General features: G+C 35.2%; 1 protein-coding gene across 1 annotated transcript; it reads right to left on the reverse strand.

Annotated features, from left to right (window-relative positions):
* Window positions 1-330: 330 nt before the first annotated feature.
* On the reverse strand, window positions 331-15,884 carry LOC145214844 (N-alpha-acetyltransferase 25, NatB auxiliary subunit-like). The gene is made up of 26 exons (XM_080083450.1): window positions 15,771-15,884; window positions 15,590-15,675; window positions 15,367-15,505; window positions 15,153-15,271; window positions 14,996-15,070; window positions 14,824-14,929; window positions 13,732-13,812; window positions 13,393-13,504; window positions 12,195-12,299; window positions 11,628-11,788; window positions 11,075-11,205; window positions 10,591-10,733; window positions 9,943-10,034; window positions 9,346-9,435; window positions 8,770-8,950; window positions 7,760-7,907; window positions 7,189-7,292; window positions 6,800-6,913; window positions 6,279-6,421; window positions 5,077-5,245; window positions 4,583-4,677; window positions 4,267-4,411; window positions 3,761-3,896; window positions 2,935-3,096; window positions 2,066-2,188; window positions 331-1,429 (listed from the first exon to the last, which is right to left on the reverse strand). The coding sequence occupies exons 1-26, from the start codon at window positions 15,823-15,825 to the stop codon at window positions 1,415-1,417; spliced, it is 3,030 nt and encodes a 1,009-aa protein (XP_079939576.1). The 5' UTR covers window positions 15,826-15,884; the 3' UTR covers window positions 331-1,414.
* Between the last annotated feature and the right edge of the window lie 402 nt (window positions 15,885-16,286).

Genomic DNA, 16,286 nt, shown 5'->3' on the forward strand with positions numbered 1-16,286 from the left:
AATTACTTTCGCATTATGTTTGTTTTCAAAAATCACCATTGTAGTCGTTAAAATGTTTCTCAGACAAAAAAAAAAGGAGAACAAGCTGGGATTCGAACCCACAAACTTACCACCACAAGTGCCGCGCCTCTTGTCCCTACGTGCCGGCGCCAATGGTTAGCCTAGTCCACATTACAAATCGTTTGTACCTCAAGTTTTGCCCCAACTAGGCGAAGATCTGGATTAACCGAATCCAGTTTGACCGAGGTTTACTGTATGCAAAAAAAATACGTTTCTATCTTGAAAACACGACTTTTTACTACAAACGCTGCTTCTTTTTTGTCAGCAAAACACATTCGAGGAGTTTTTTATTTGCAACAAACTCCTCACACAAACAAAATTCGTAGAAAGTTCAGAAAGACAATCTCATTGTGACGTCAACAGGAACGAGACGTAAAAAAGCAGCAGTTTGCAAACTTTCCAGCAAGCGCAGATGGCATGGAACCTCAAATGAGATGTTTTATGGCAAAGCATCCAAGAATAAATTTATAAACAGTGCAATAATGTGGGTAATTTGTCTGGCTTTAATACACGTGCAATTTTGTTCGCAACAAGATTTAAGAACTTTACTAGGGAAAAGTGAAAGGGGCTTTGGGTCCAATGACCCCAAGGCCACTGACACGACAAATGTTGTCATAAACGACAATAAATAGGTCCGGGTTTCGGGGTATTTGATAGGTTTGCTAATAATTTCTTTTTAATTGAAGAAATATTTACCATTTGAAAATAATGAACATGCTTAAGGTCATAAAGAAGTGAGTAAAATTTTGCACTTACTGTCCTCTTTATCAGGGACTCATTGGACCCCGAAACCCATGATTTAGGACCCAAGGCCCAATATACCCTAAATTCGAAGCCGAACATTTACCTCAAGATTGGAGCCATGGACCCCACAAGCCTAAAAAATTTGAATATGGGGGGGGGGGGGGGGGCACTATATCCAAGCAAGTCTTGACCTAACGACCCCCAAGATTGCAGTTGTTGAACTAACCAGGCCAAGATTTTGCAACTCTTGGGTCAACTGTACCCAAATACAAAAACTGGACCCCAGGATTGGGCCAAGACTCCCAGGGTTGGGGTTGGGGCCCATAAACGCTCAGGCCAAGACCAAGAAACAACCGTTCCATATTCCTGTATACATCTCTTCCGAAACAAGGCGACATGTTAAAACGCACACCAGACATTCTTGCGCAATTCCTCGAAAATTCATCAGGTAAAGTAGCAGCGAGTTCCCTGATCATGTGACGCAGCATATAATGTTAATTACGAACTTTTTCGAGAGCATAGAGTTTTGGAGGAAAGCTGGTAGTATAGCACACACACCAGGGGGCGCTGAGTGCAGCTTTGCCCAGTCGAAATGGAGAAGGCTTGGAGTTCAGAATTTCATTTCCTGTGCAAATAATTTTATATTAATCTAACTGCTTTTGTATTTTATATTCAATTAAAACAGGAGGGAATATTATGCCTATGAAGAGATGTCTATTTTGTTGTAGCTATCTGGCATCGGTGTGTTAAGAAAAACAAGTCTATAGTATAGATCAGTGGTTCTCAAAATGTGCGACCGACGCCCTGGTGCGTCGTTTCAATTTCCAAGGGCGTCGCAGAATAGTTCCGTTTCGTGGCTTTTTGTTGTTGTATCAATAAACACAACTTTAATGATAAGTTTCCTCATTAACTTTTATTTGCTGGTTCCTCGCAATCCCAGAAAAACTTGTCCAGGGGCGTCGCAACAAAAAAAGTTTGAGAACCACCGGTATAGATAGATCATTACGTATAAAAGCAGAACTACTGTGTATTATTTTGCAATAAACAGCAAAAACTTTTAACAATTTTGTTTTAATTTGAAAGGCGACCTGGTATTTGTAACAAACTCCAATGCAAGGTATGTGTTTGATAAAAGTTGTATTGAAATTTCAGCCAGGTCAAACCACATTTCGTGCTATAAGCAATACTTAACACTCTTACGGCTGTAACGTTTGAACAAAACAACCAACAGTCGTCAGAAATTGCAGACAATCTGTTTCACCTTTACGTTCTTTAACCTTCCTTCAAGTACGTTTGTTACTTGTTTGCACGATGTTAGAATGCTGTCTGACGTCGACCGTACGATCTGTAAGGTCAGCTGTTGAACCACCTCATCTGGAATATCCTGCATAACATAAGGACGCCGTTAAATTAGGAAATAACTGTGTGTTGTATTGAGGGAATGTTGCCAATTTCTTGTGCTGTCTAATACAGTGTTGTAAGCAGGGCTTTCAACTGGAACTCGGAAGTACAAGTCTGAAACCCGATCCTTTTTGTAATCAAGCCCTGTTTTGCCCAAAGGTTGGTCAAAACGTTGCACAAATGATGCCAATGGTTAAAAGCCCATTTTATTGAAAGTACAGACCCGAAAGGCCCTTGCAACTCTGGTCAAATTAATAATTCTCAACTGTGATGATTGAGCGAGAATTTTCCAAATTGCGTAAGTTACAAAGTATTTTTTTCATTCCATCAAACGGTTTTTCACCTAAAATTTGCTCTCATAACAGGCAGTTGTCTAAAATTATTTACTGTAATAATGCAATTTGAAAGTTAACAACTAGGATAACCTAGAGCAGTGGTCGGCAGAGCCGCGGCCCGGTACCAGTCAGGAACGACCAGGCTGTATACTTTTTCAGGTTAAACGCTTCAAAACATTTTGACCATGTATCCCATAACTAATTTTAGCGTTTTCATTGTTAAATATTTGTAGTTTTTTGGAGACTGGTCCGCGATGAGATTTCACTTTCAAAAACGGTCCGCAGTGGAAAAAAAAGGTTGCCGACCCCTGACCTAGAGAATTCGCAAACCGTGAATTTGTGACTATAACATATCTTTTGGGTTGCTTTCAGCGACCAACGAAAGCTCTTTCACCTCATCATCACTGTCTTCCTCCTCCACCTTCTCATAGCTCTTCTCTGCATCCGGAACAAGCGACTCCGCATCACTCTTCACTTTGTTCACGATTTCCACAATTTCTTCCCCGATAACTTTCAACTTTTCGGCGGCGTGTTGACAACTTCGTATCCACGATGGCTGAGAAATCATTTCACAAAATTATTATTTTGCGACTCGTTTGTTTTTTTACGTGGAATCAGGGGTGAAAAAATACGACCACCGCGCTTTTTAAAGTTGCAAAAATAGTTTACACATATGTATTAGTTTGTATTTATTTTTTAAATGATTTGGATTAAGTTCTTAATTTGTAAATTAACTTTGTGTGTAACCCAGTAGTTCTCAAACTGTGCGTCGCGACGCCCTGATGCGTCGTTTGAATTTTCCAAGGGCGTCGCAGAATAGTTCCGTTTCGTGGCTTTTTGTTGTTGTATCAATAAACACAACTTTAATAAAAAGTTTCCTCATTAACTTTTATTTGATGGTGCGTCGCAAGTCCAGAGCACTTTTCCAGAGGCGTCGCAACAAAAAAATGTTTGAGAACCACTGGTGTAGCCTGTTCAGTTTGGCTAAAACGGCAACCTATTTTAATATAGGCTACTACTAACGCTAAGCTTAAACCACCGTTTTCTTACTTTGGAGACATCGCGACCAGCAAATTAAATTAAAAGTTAACTGTTTATTTGGTGTTCAGCAAGCAGTAACGTTGCACCATCCCTGAAAAGGTGTTTTTTTAGGTGATGTACCAATTCATTCTGAAAAGACGTGCGAATAAAGTATGTCAATAAAGATGGAAATATCGCACCTGTGTATCGCTACTCAGTTTTCCCTTTTTTCTTCTGCGCCGTCTCTGTATGTTGGCTTTCGTTTCATTGATGACAGCTTGTAAATTTGTGAACAGCAGGACACACATGCTGTACATTTCAGTACATAGTACCATTCTATAAAGAAAAGGGTAAATTAAAAATGAGGCGCAGTGTAGATTTGTACTAGATTTGAGTAGGAGTATTGCATTTGATGAATTTACTAGGCATCTATTTAAGCAGATTTGTTTTAATTCACTACGAAATGGACATCGTACGCCTGTGGTTTAAGCACAGTAAACTGATACAGGTAAGGTAAAAGAGGCCGTATAGCCAATTTGCCAGTTCGTTTAAGCGGATTTTTTTATTAAGTGGTATGCTACGGTTTCATATTCCCTATGCAACTAAACGGATTATGTGATTAAGCAGTTTACAATTATTCAAATACGCCTGTATTTTTTTCTTCAAAAGTTGTTTTCTGTGTTGTTTTTTAAAGTAAAATTTTTACCTTTTAACAGTGGTTGGATCAATTCTTAACAAACAAGGAGGAATTTTTTCAGCCAAAATCGTGATGGCAGAATTTCTTAATTCCTCCTTCAGGAAAGTTGAAGGTGTTTTTGTGAGAAAACTGTTTTGAAACGTTTTCATAAGATCTGCAAGGGAAAACAACAACAACAAATGAAAGACAATCGAAAACTAAATCAGTCAAACTATATTCAGAATTAGGGTAAAGGTCAATGATGAATTGGCTTTAATTTTAAATTTAATTTGTTGACCCTATATAGGCAATATTTTAAGTTTTTTGAATACAAAGTCTGCTTCACCTTGTATAGTGGAAGTGATTGTTTGAAACATTTCAGAAATACCAGTTGACACTTTTGCATCATCATCATGATTGTTTAGCACCATATTGCATATCCTGAAAATATAAGTTCAGTAACATAGCAAATAAAAAGTTTTGTGAATCTTTACAATTGAGATCTAACAAAACCAGTTTAACAAATGCCCAACTTAAAAAAAAACAATAAATTTTAACTAATCCTTATACACAGCAATCTACTATAAAAAAACAGAGCAATTATTGTCAAAATATAACACATTTACAAATGTTTTCAACAACATAAATATCATGTTCTATAAAACTGTATTAACACACAGAGAAATTTCAAAGAGCGCAAGGTGAAATAAAGTATTAAATCTATTTTAGGTGACACCATCCTTAAATATTTTACCACCAGTACAAATTGCCCCATCATTTTAGCTTAGCCGACCCAGCAATTTAGAAAGCCACATATCTATTATTAGGACCTCTACTTGCCTGAGCATTCTACACATAGTTTGCGGGTATTTTGCCTCTTGTGCAAGTTGCAGTGGAGTGGCTTCGGGTCCGTGGAAAGTGTAAGTGATAAATGTGTCAGGTAGAGATGTGCAAAGCGACTCAAATTCATCAAGCAATGTTTCGAGTTTTGATGATGTGGCAGATTCATCTGGATAATATGACAATATTAAATTGCATCTTCTGCGATTTTTTTTGTAAGATTAGTAAATATGTCCACTAATAAGCCCCAAAATACATAACAGACATTTATGAACAGGGCCCAAGGAACAACCATATTTAGACTCAATTTTGACCAATTAAAACTGTGCATAGTATTTCATATCATCACGAGTGCCCAGAGACTCATTATGGTTGATAACAACAGTTGCGAATAATGATAGACTGTAAAACCTTGGTATGTCTGAATCACCCACTGTTTTTAAAAAGTTAAATATATTTTACCTAGGTAATAGGCAACTGCAGTATTTAGTTCAAAATAGACTCTATATCAGGGATGGAACCACTGACCGTGACCCACTTGTAGTTTTTAAAATTTACACTGATTACTATACGTAGGGTTACCAGACTTCCACGATTAAAAAGCAACACAACAAATAAGTTAAAACCCTTCGCCAGATTAACCTATTGTCTTAAAATACAGATTGTTGAGTCAATTGTGACTGAGGCAATATTTATTTAAACGTACAACTTGAAACGATTTGTTGTAACTTTGTTGACGCTGTTCGGTTTAACATATTTATTGAAATCCTTGTTTTCACATGAATTTGGTAAAATCAAGTGCCAGGAATCGTCTTAGCTCAGATATGAGTGCTGCGTGTATTGAGCTGAAAACTACCTAGGATTACAAGACTTGCAGAGAAGATGCAGCAACAAGTTTCCGAGCATTGACATTGACATGTAATAAAATATGTGACCCACTTTGTTTTCTTTACAAATTATGATCTCATGTATGACCCATTCAACCAAAAATGTTCGCTATCCCTGCTCTATATAAATATAATGACAATATTGATACGCTGATAACTTTAGCATTCTAAAATGTTTTTTTTAACAACTTAGGCATTATTTACACCAAGGTGGTTTGGAAAATGCCAGAAAATGTTTGTGTAAATCACAAGCCTTGATGTGAATGGAAAAAATTGCACAACTAAGTCAGTCCATTTATTCAAAAAGGGACTTACCATTGGAGGTTGTGTGCCCATTAACTTGAGGAGCCGACTGATGTGAAAGAACAGCGTGAGTACAAAGTACTAGAAGCTCACGAAATCTCAGCCAGGATTTTTCCTCCTCAAAACTGGCAGCCACTTCCTCTGTGGTAACTTGTCTGCAAATAAATTATTACTTTTTCTATTTGAATAAGGAGATGTTTTTCAACCTTTCTAAGCAGGGACCCAATATTACGGTAAATCGATAGCAAAGCTGTGTTATGAGCCATTTCTTATCATAATTTTTTTCAAAACCAGAAGTGTTTCAAATGTCGCCAAATTGAAAAAGCTATCTTTTCATGACAAGAAGTCACCAATTTTTAACAAATATATATCCAATAAACTACGGTAATAAAGTATCAAAAGGGTTTGTTCGCGAACTACTACAACGGATTGCCCAACTAAATCCAATGAAGACCCACTTTTGGGTTGCAACTCAAGGGTTTACAAGCATCGAAAAAAGAAAAAGATGCTGACAAAAAAACAATGCAAATTACTTTTCAGGAACATTGATGTCTGTGATGACAGAATAATCGCGATCGTCGACGAGTTTGTCAAAGTTGATTCGAACTGGATCGACCATCTTAAGTAAACTTGTAACTGGCTGATCACTGAAAAATATACAGTTTTACATTATACAAAGACTACAGACCCTAGTGAAGTATTTCTTTGAAACGTATTCTCCAAAAAATCTGTCTTGAAACTTTAAGAGATTTTGAGCTAATAACTAATATTTTTTCTTTAAATAGCAAAATAAAATTGGGTCAGCGAAACATATGGCACTCTGTTGCAAAATTAACTAATGTTATTAACACTAACTTTTATATGACAATAATATACCAACACTACAATGACATATATGACTTAACAAATGACGGTTACTTACATATCACCCTGAGTAAAGAAATCCATGAGCACATGAGCGGTTTTGGTGATAGCTGAGTGAATTGAACAATCGATGTGACGACGATAGTCCACAAACTCAGTGATCTAAAAATTAGTTTTGTTTGAAATATAATGTTTTCTTACTGGAAAGGTGGTTTTTCTATATATTTGCAAGTGATTGTGTAATATGTAACATTTAATACGCATTTGTTACCTAGTTTTGGTTGGGTACCCTATGTTACACAGTATTTAACAACATTATTGTATTTGCAAGCAGAAACGAATGGGTTTCCAAACTTAAAAAAGTTTTAAATCCACGAAAAGTGATGTTATAATGGTTATTTCCAACCTTTTGATATGTACTATTACCTAGTAAGTCTTCTAATAGTGCTTAAATACATATGGATTTGAATCATAAAATGTGTATGAAATGGGTAAACCAAGCAAAATGTAATTCAGACCAGAAGTCACTTTTTGCAAATCAAATAATTTGTTCACAACTTTGCACAATTTTTATACGCCCCAATACAATGCAGCTTGACAAAACTTTAGACAATTTATTTATTTTTTACCTTTTGAAATGTTCCATTCCTGAAGCAGGCGATCAAACATTCAACGGATTCTTTGTTATTTGAAAGATAAAAACTTCTGGCAATTTGATACAACTGAGAGGCTGGTTGGAAATGTCCCAGTGACATGACATTGTGACAAACTAGGTAACTAAAAAAAAGAAAAGTTATTATGTTTCATTCACAGATTGACACCAGAGTTGCGAATTGGTTAATAATTTTCAGGCTATTACTTTATGGGCGAAAAAAAAATCGATCTCTACTTCTTAAGGATATCAGTACTGCGACATCACACTTAAAAAAGGGACATCGAGTCTATCTTAAAGAGGGACTTCCCTGACTTATCAATGAAATGGGTTTAAGGAAAAACATTTCACATTTTTAACAACTTTGAGCATGTTCTCTTTTTAGTTGTGACAGTACAAAACAAAATATTTTTGTGTTTATTCATTTTGGCCATTGTATACTGCCAGACTTATTCTTTATCTTTTAGATAAACTGTTCTTAAACTGAGGTCCGCGGTTGCTTGGGAATCCGCCAAGCAATTTCAGAGGGACCGTGAGAAGCAAACAAATTTTAAAAATCTTATGTAATATCAGATTCTTTGTCTATATTTTCAAGTAACAAAAGTGGAAACTGTTTGCACACAATTTTAATATTGTTTTTATTTTGTTTGTGACATAATGAATCGCTTCAGTCATTGCGACTCAAGGTGATGTAGTGAAACTAAACTAAATTCATCCTGTACATTGTTGTGGGAATACTTTCGTAGGCAATAAATTACCCTTTGTTTCGCAAATGCCTATTTAGTTTCATAAATATATTTAGGCCTGTCAGTGCTCAAGGAAATTGCGAAGGGAGCATTATGACAAAAAAGTTACAAAGTTTTAGAACCACTGCTTTAGATGGCTTTACAATGTGTTCCGTTTACAATTTTATAATAAAAAACTTTAGATTATAAGGACCTGGTCATAACAACTGGAAAATACATTATTTTTTGTCTAAAAACTCACCCTAAAGTATTTTGCTGCATATGTTTAATTTCCAGGGAGTCATAGAGATTTGCACACGGGGTAAAAACTCCAAGTCGACAATACATTCGAATTAACATAATCTTGATTTCATAATTGTACTGACTTTCCTTCAATGCTTGTTCCAATATCATAACACATCTCCACAACAGGGAGGTATCATCTGTAGTAAAGAAATGCTCCATAGTAACAATGTTCACATGATAATTAGAACTTCAATAAATTGATAAGGTAATAAACACACGATTTCAATTTCTGCATAAACTTTATTGAAATTAGGAACACTATACAGGGACTTGAAAAGTAATTTAATCATAAACATTGTTGAAACGTCTGCATGATGTATTCTATATACACCAGTACTTTGGCAGTAATGTTTAGGATTCTTTGAAATTGCTGTTAGTAAAATTAAAAAAACAACAGCAATCACACTGCCAGGTTGTGTACACTTGGACACTGGCAGGAGGGTTCAATACATTTAAGTATACACAATTTGTATTTCTATTCATTTTCCTTGGGTATATATGGGTATTGCTTCTGTGGGCTGTTTATGTTTACCTGTTTTCTCGTACAAGTCAATTAGCAGCCGAATTGCATTGATGCAGTAATAATCCACAATGTATGTATCTGTGGAGGGTTGGTCGTCACCTGGGCAAAATAATAATGTTAGTTTCGCACAAATACATATTTCGAAAAATTCTTGGCCAATAGCATTGTTTTTCAACAGCCGGTCCAAGAACAGATGCCCACGTGAAGTTTTTACCTAGTCTTTAAACTACATTACACTTTCACAAATTAATTGCAAGATAAAAGCATTGCGTTAATAAATCATAAATAAGCTGCAATTCTGTTAAGCTCAGGTTTAGTTACCAAATGTAATTTTTACGGTAATTTGTGGCATTATGACATAATCAGGCATGGTTGTTGTAATGGTGGGTTCAATTTTTCTACAAGTTTGAAGTGATATTATCAATCTATTTTGTGTCTTATTTTTACAGTGTTTTGACATTTTGCTGGTCAACAAGCTTCAAACTTATCAAAAATTATTATTTTAAAAATGCAATTTAAAGTAGGAGAAAGAGGCATTTTGAAACTGTCTGGGTAAAGTTATGCTTATAGTTTACAACCACTGCTTAAGTGACAACTTCAACATACAGAAGCATATCCCATCCCTGTATCGCTTGAGAAGATTTTCTATCAGTTTCAACTTTTCCTCGTCTGTCAGTGTTTCATGTTTGCCAAGAAATCTGCAAAGACAATACATAAAACATGTATATATTTCTTCACAAGTACAATGACAATTTTGACTGCCCAAATAGACGTAAAAAGCGACATGCTTTATTATATTCAAACGTTTCTGCATATGCTCATGCCATCATTCCTTCTCATATCACTGATGATCGCATGAACATTTGAACAATTAAGCATGCCGCTTTTTACGTCCATTTGGGCAATTATATTCAGCATTATAGTTAACCTCTGTTGCAGAAGTCGGCAACCCCTGGCATGCATGCCAAGGTTGGCAGGCGAGGTCACAAAACCATCTTTTTTCTGCTTACAATTAAGGTCATCTGACACAATACACTATTTCATACAAAAAGTTGGCACACAAAGTTGTACCACAAGGAAATAACAAGTAAATTGGCACACGCTGCTTAAAAGGTTGCTGACCCCTGCTCTGTTGCATAGAAAAACATTTTAGTAAAAGTTAAATTATCTAAACTGTGCTTTATTGTGTTTGTGGGGAATGTTCATGTAAGGATCAAGACTAGGCTAAGAAAAAGTAAAAAAATATTTGAGTACCTTGTTGCTTCGACAGTGAAAATATGTCGGTGAAATTCTTTTTGCTTCCTTTTGTTAATGTCGGGTTTTAATTTGGCAGGAAAATCTTTAGTGACATCATCAAATGTAAAAGTTGCTTGCTGCTTATACAATTCTTCTAAAAACTGAAATAACAAAAGAATTATTTATGTTAAATGCACAATTTTTTTTGTCTAATATGTTTACCCGTAATAGAAATTTTACTAAACCCAATAATTCAATTTTATTTTACCAACTTAAAAATATCAGCAAGTTGATACAATATGAAGTTGTTTGTTTATATGCATGAATATAGTTAATACTCTTGCAGCATTCAATTTGCAGCATTTTTTTCATTACTGACAAGTTACAGTTTTGGCATATAGAATGTAATTAGATGAAATTTGCAACTAAGCAAAATCATCTGTAAAATCTAACTGCAACCTGTGAAAAAAAAAACACATTTGTGAAAAACATTTTACGTTACCTCATCTAATTCTTCTTCTGGCAGCAAACAGAAATATGGTTTAAGGTCGGGCATACAACAAGGTTTCGTTGAAAAGTCGAGAGCGTATTCCAACAAAAGTTGTTTAATTGACACCTGTGGCAATGCAATGTCTGAAAACAAAGTGGATTTATTTTTAGTTGGAAGCAATAAAACTCACATTAAAATATATTTTTCAAGATATCATGCCTTATTATATAAGTTTTTATAATATTCTATGTCTCTTACTTATTGACACAGTTTAAAAAAAAAAAAATATTAATCACAAAACTAACATCATGCAAATATAAAAACTTTACGAAGCATAAGTGGAAAACACAGAAATAAAACACGAAACTGCAAAATTTTAAACATGGGCATATATTATTATTAATCATAACTGCATATTCAATAAATCGATAAGGCTCTAACCCCCAAATAGCATTGTTTAAATCATTACAGTTCTATATTTATTTTACATTCCAGTAATCATTAACCAAAGACATAACACAACATAAAATCTGTCATTTTGAAAAATCGAAATGACAAACCTTACCGTTTTTCTCTTTTTGTCGTGATTTTAATCGCTTGATCAACTCAAGCCTCATTAAATATGGTCCCCGACATTTACTTTCGAAAAGGTCATTTTCTACTTTTACTCGTTCCGCAACGAACTGGCAAGCGTGTTCAACCTTGTAGTCCGGCTCCATGGCTGTGCTGTGAAATTTTGCAAAGAAATGTTACCTGCACCATAATTGGATTTAAAATATAATTTAAAGTGCACAGACAGATGCACCTTTTAACATTTTGGCTGTATTTATGTATAGCAGACTTGATATTAATGCCAAATCTTTTACTGTGGAGCTACATACATATGAGTGCAGTGGTGGGGTTAAAATTTTTTGTCACAAAAGAAAAGTCATAATTTTTACAAAAGTCGTAATTTTCAGCCGGTTCTGTTACAAAAAGTCATATACAGTAATCAGTAATGCTAACCGTTTCGCTAAACTCAAAAAATTTTGTGAGACGGTTCTAGAGAACCGCTGCGAACCGGCAGAATCCCACCACAGTATGTGTGTCAATTAAAATTATTCTGTTGAACTAAAATTTCAAATCACCCTACCTAGTGCTTGGTTTTTCGTCCTCGTGTTTTGGGGGAGGATCTTCTTGATCAAGGAGGTTAAAAAATGAACCCAAATATCCCAGGACATAATTCCACACGTCTGCCCTGTTGTTGAAATAAAAATAATCATAAATCTAAACACTTGGGGATTAAGTCAGTAAATTTAGAAACTTGCCTTAAGTACTTAAATTTGATCATAATAAAAAAAAATAATAATAACCATAAAACAACATACACAAGTTGACATAGAAATGAATTCAAAAACCAAAGTCAATTTAAAAAGGTATTTTTGCAAAATCTTTAAATAAGAAAATTGGCAAATTGCATAACTTTTTCACACATAACAATTTTTGATGAAGATATTTGGGTTTAGTGCATTGCTGCACAAACTTTCGACACATGTCAACATAATTTTGTTGCACATCAGGCAAAAATGCACAAGGTTATGTTAAATAAATTATTTCCGTTTGCAACTACAATTTGATATGAGTGGAACACCCTTCACGACACACTGGTACAGGGCAAGAAAAATGCAAATTTCCCGGGAAGTCAGCAAAAATTTCCCGCCACTGTTCGATAAAGTACTTATGTGCATTGGTACACAAATGGGTATTATTGTTGTGTGTGCACACGCATTGTGAAGAAACTCATATGTCATGCATTGTGTTAACCTGCGCGCTGCCGCAACTTTAAAAAGCAGAGAAATTATGCATCATGATGTCGATGTTTTTAACAAACTAATGCAGTGGTTCTCAAAGTTTTTTTCGTTGCGACGCCCCTGAAAAAATTTTCTGGACTTGCGACGCACCAGCAAATAAAAGTTAATGAGGAAACTTATTATTAAAGTTGTGTTTATTGATACAACCACAGCAGAAGCCACGAAACGGAACTATTCTGCGGCACCCTTGGAAAATTGAAACGACGCACCAGGGTGTCACGGCGCACAGTTTGAGAACTACTGAACTAATAGAATCTGATGCAGTTATGTTATTCTATCGCAATATTTATTTTCAAATTTTTGTCCACCTGTCAGACAGACAAATGGCCAATAAAAATTTCCCGCGAGTAGGATCGATTTCCCGGGAAGGATCTTCCCAACTTTCCCACTTTTCCCAGCCATGCACTGGTATACCATAGCATGAGAGCAATGTGAAATGTAAGGTTTGGTGTTTGTGCGGAATATATTTATGAAACATACTTTGATTCAAGAAGCCTTTTATACTTCGCATTCACTACACTCCAACGTTTCAACTTTTCTTCCAGTCGCATACCGAGGGGGGTGTAGCCGGCCACTTCACCCATTAGTTTTTCTGTGTAAGAAGGGCAATAATATAAATTAGGCCAGATAGCATAATATCTTGAAAAACACCTTGTAACATTACAAACACATGAGTATACTTAAAGACAATTCAGTAGTGTCATAAAACATAACACTGATTTGAGTTGTGAAAATTAGGTATGGACAATGAGATTTATTAAAAAAGTAGAGACACTGATACAGGGAAATGAAACTAAACCATCTCAATATAAAACCTACTTCCGAGAGTTCCATTTACAACTTTCAAAGCTTCTTCATGTTTTCCGAGAAGGTCGAGCACAAGAAGATACAGCCGCACCTCTGAATAAAAAAAAACTAGGTTAAATATATACCAGGTATGCATTCAATTGGTTCAACTGAAAATGAAAAATTCTTATTAGGTAAGAGAATCAAGTCAATGAATTACATGCAATATATAAATTGTGTAACTGGCATCAACAGTTTCTTAAGACACTTGAAACACCACAGAATATAATCACACTTAGTCTAATTCAGTGGTTCCCAACCTTTTTGTAGTCACGGACCCCTTTTATGAATTTCATAGGGCTGCGGACCCCAACATAATTTACCCCTTTTTTCTTTCTATGTTTCACGTTTCTTGCATTATATATACGGTTACTACTTTCGCTTTTTGGGACAGCATGGATTTGAACCTTCACAGACCTTAAATCTCAATGAAGTTCTGTACTGTAGCAGTCACATTTTCTGGTGTACAAATCTAAGAACTATTGTCCATGTGTGTTGTGATGTCACAATGGAGGTAACAATCACAAAAATGTGCTTGTTCCTGATCCAAAGGTGCAATAAACAGTTTGCACTCATATGCAAGATTTTAAAAACGGTTTGGAAACTTAACAATATTTTACTGTTGGTTAATGGTACTAAAAATATTTGCCTCCACTGACTCCCTAAAACCATCTCACGGATCCCTTGGGGGCCCATGAACCCCAGGTTGGGAACCACTGGTCTAATTGGTCAAGTGTACAAGTGTTAGCTAAGTGACATAAAAGAATTACACTGCACCCCTGAAACTGCTGGCAGAATCAAAAATTTAATTCTGGGAAAAAAGTTGACAGAAAGCAAGCAATGCAAATGAACCAATGCAGTCATAAAAAAGCTTTTTAGATGTATATTCTGTTTCGTTTAGATACTCCATAACAGGGGTGTCCAATCTTTTTTTGAAAGGGGGGCAATTTTTTATTAGATGCAAATGCCTGCAAAATTTGAAACAACAGCTTTGGGACACTTGAAATGCCGCACTTTGGACACCCCTGCTCTTTAATATTGTTGTAAAATTTTGCAAAAACCAACCTGCTTCAGCCTCAATTTTTCCATTGTCAATATGTTTTTGAATCATCTTTTCAGCAAGTGGTAAATACATTGTTTGAGCAAGACGCTTGTCTGAAGCATTTAAAGCCTTTGAAAACAAGATAACAATGAAAGCTACTCCAGACTTTAATACTTAAACTGGGATAATTATTACCTGCAAAACAATGGCCATAATTCCCCAAAATAAGTATGGATTCTTAGGAATTTGCTTGTACAAAATCATGGCAACCTAAAATGCAGACATAAATATTTGAAAAAAAAATTGGTCTAAAAAGTGGAAGTGTTGTCAACAGCTGTCTAATATTATTTACCCTTTGCATTTCTTGAAATTTATCATGGCGGACATATGACATAAAGAGGTGTGAAAGAAATTCTTCATTCTGCGGACATTTCTGAACAGCTTTTTCATACATGGGGCTAATAAGCTCCGCTGAAAAACAAAATATTTCAATTTGTTTAATTTCATTTAATAAGTTTTAGGTTTTAATACTATGGTCAATTTGCAAAGCAAAAGTTAGCACCTACTTTTTTGACATTCTTTGTAGTAAAGACTTAGTCCTTGGAGACTGTTGTCATCCACTGGGCCTTGCTCCACAACTTCAGCAGCTAAGGTTGCAGCCTCTTCTACTCTTCCGAGGCGATGCAAAGCAATTGTTTTCAAAACCTGAAAAACATATCATTTTATACAACCGCAAAATATCATTTTTTGCAGAAGACAAGATTTTTATGTTTTCGTTTGATAAGTTACCTTTGCAGCAAGTAAGTCTTTTTGCTTTTTCAACACTTTTTCAGCTTCATGAAATGCTTTTTTGTAGTTTCCATTGTCCAATAATTCTGCAAATTGCAAACAGTTTTTTTAGCAATACTTCACCAAGAAATACACAAACAAATTTTTAAGGCAAATAGTAACAAGTGAAACTTAATCTCACCATATATGGGTCGTAATCTGCGTTCACTGATTGAACTCAAACCCTCTCCAGACATTTTTGAAACAGTGTAAAATGGTTTTACCTACAAACAATACTGTGCAAAAAATGTAACCACGTTTAATTGCAAATATACTTCTAGCATTTAAAAAAAAAACAGAAGAAGCTAAATAAAACCAGATTCTACATTTGTGGTTTTGTTATTTAGCTATAACGAAACACTATGTTTAGGGTAAATTACTTACATTTACTTTTTAAAATTGAAATACAAGTAAGATTTCAAGATTTATGTCTTGGGAAAGAAATAGCAGTAAAATTAACAACGTCGTAAGTCATTGGTCCATTGAAACGTTTTTTAGATCCATATTGACAAGTTATACAACAATTGATTCATGTTTTTGGCGAAAAAGGGCAAAAACCGAAACTTTGCAAAGAGAACGTGCATGTGCGAATTGAAATTCCACCGTAAACAAAAACTTGACACATCCAATGAGAGAACATTTCAAAAAAGTTGTTTAA

Source organism: Phallusia mammillata, chromosome 2, assembly GCF_965637545.1.
Source record: "Phallusia mammillata chromosome 2, kaPhaMamm4.hap1.1, whole genome shotgun sequence".
In the NCBI taxonomy this organism is placed as follows: Eukaryota; Metazoa; Chordata; class Ascidiacea; order Phlebobranchia; family Ascidiidae; genus Phallusia; species Phallusia mammillata.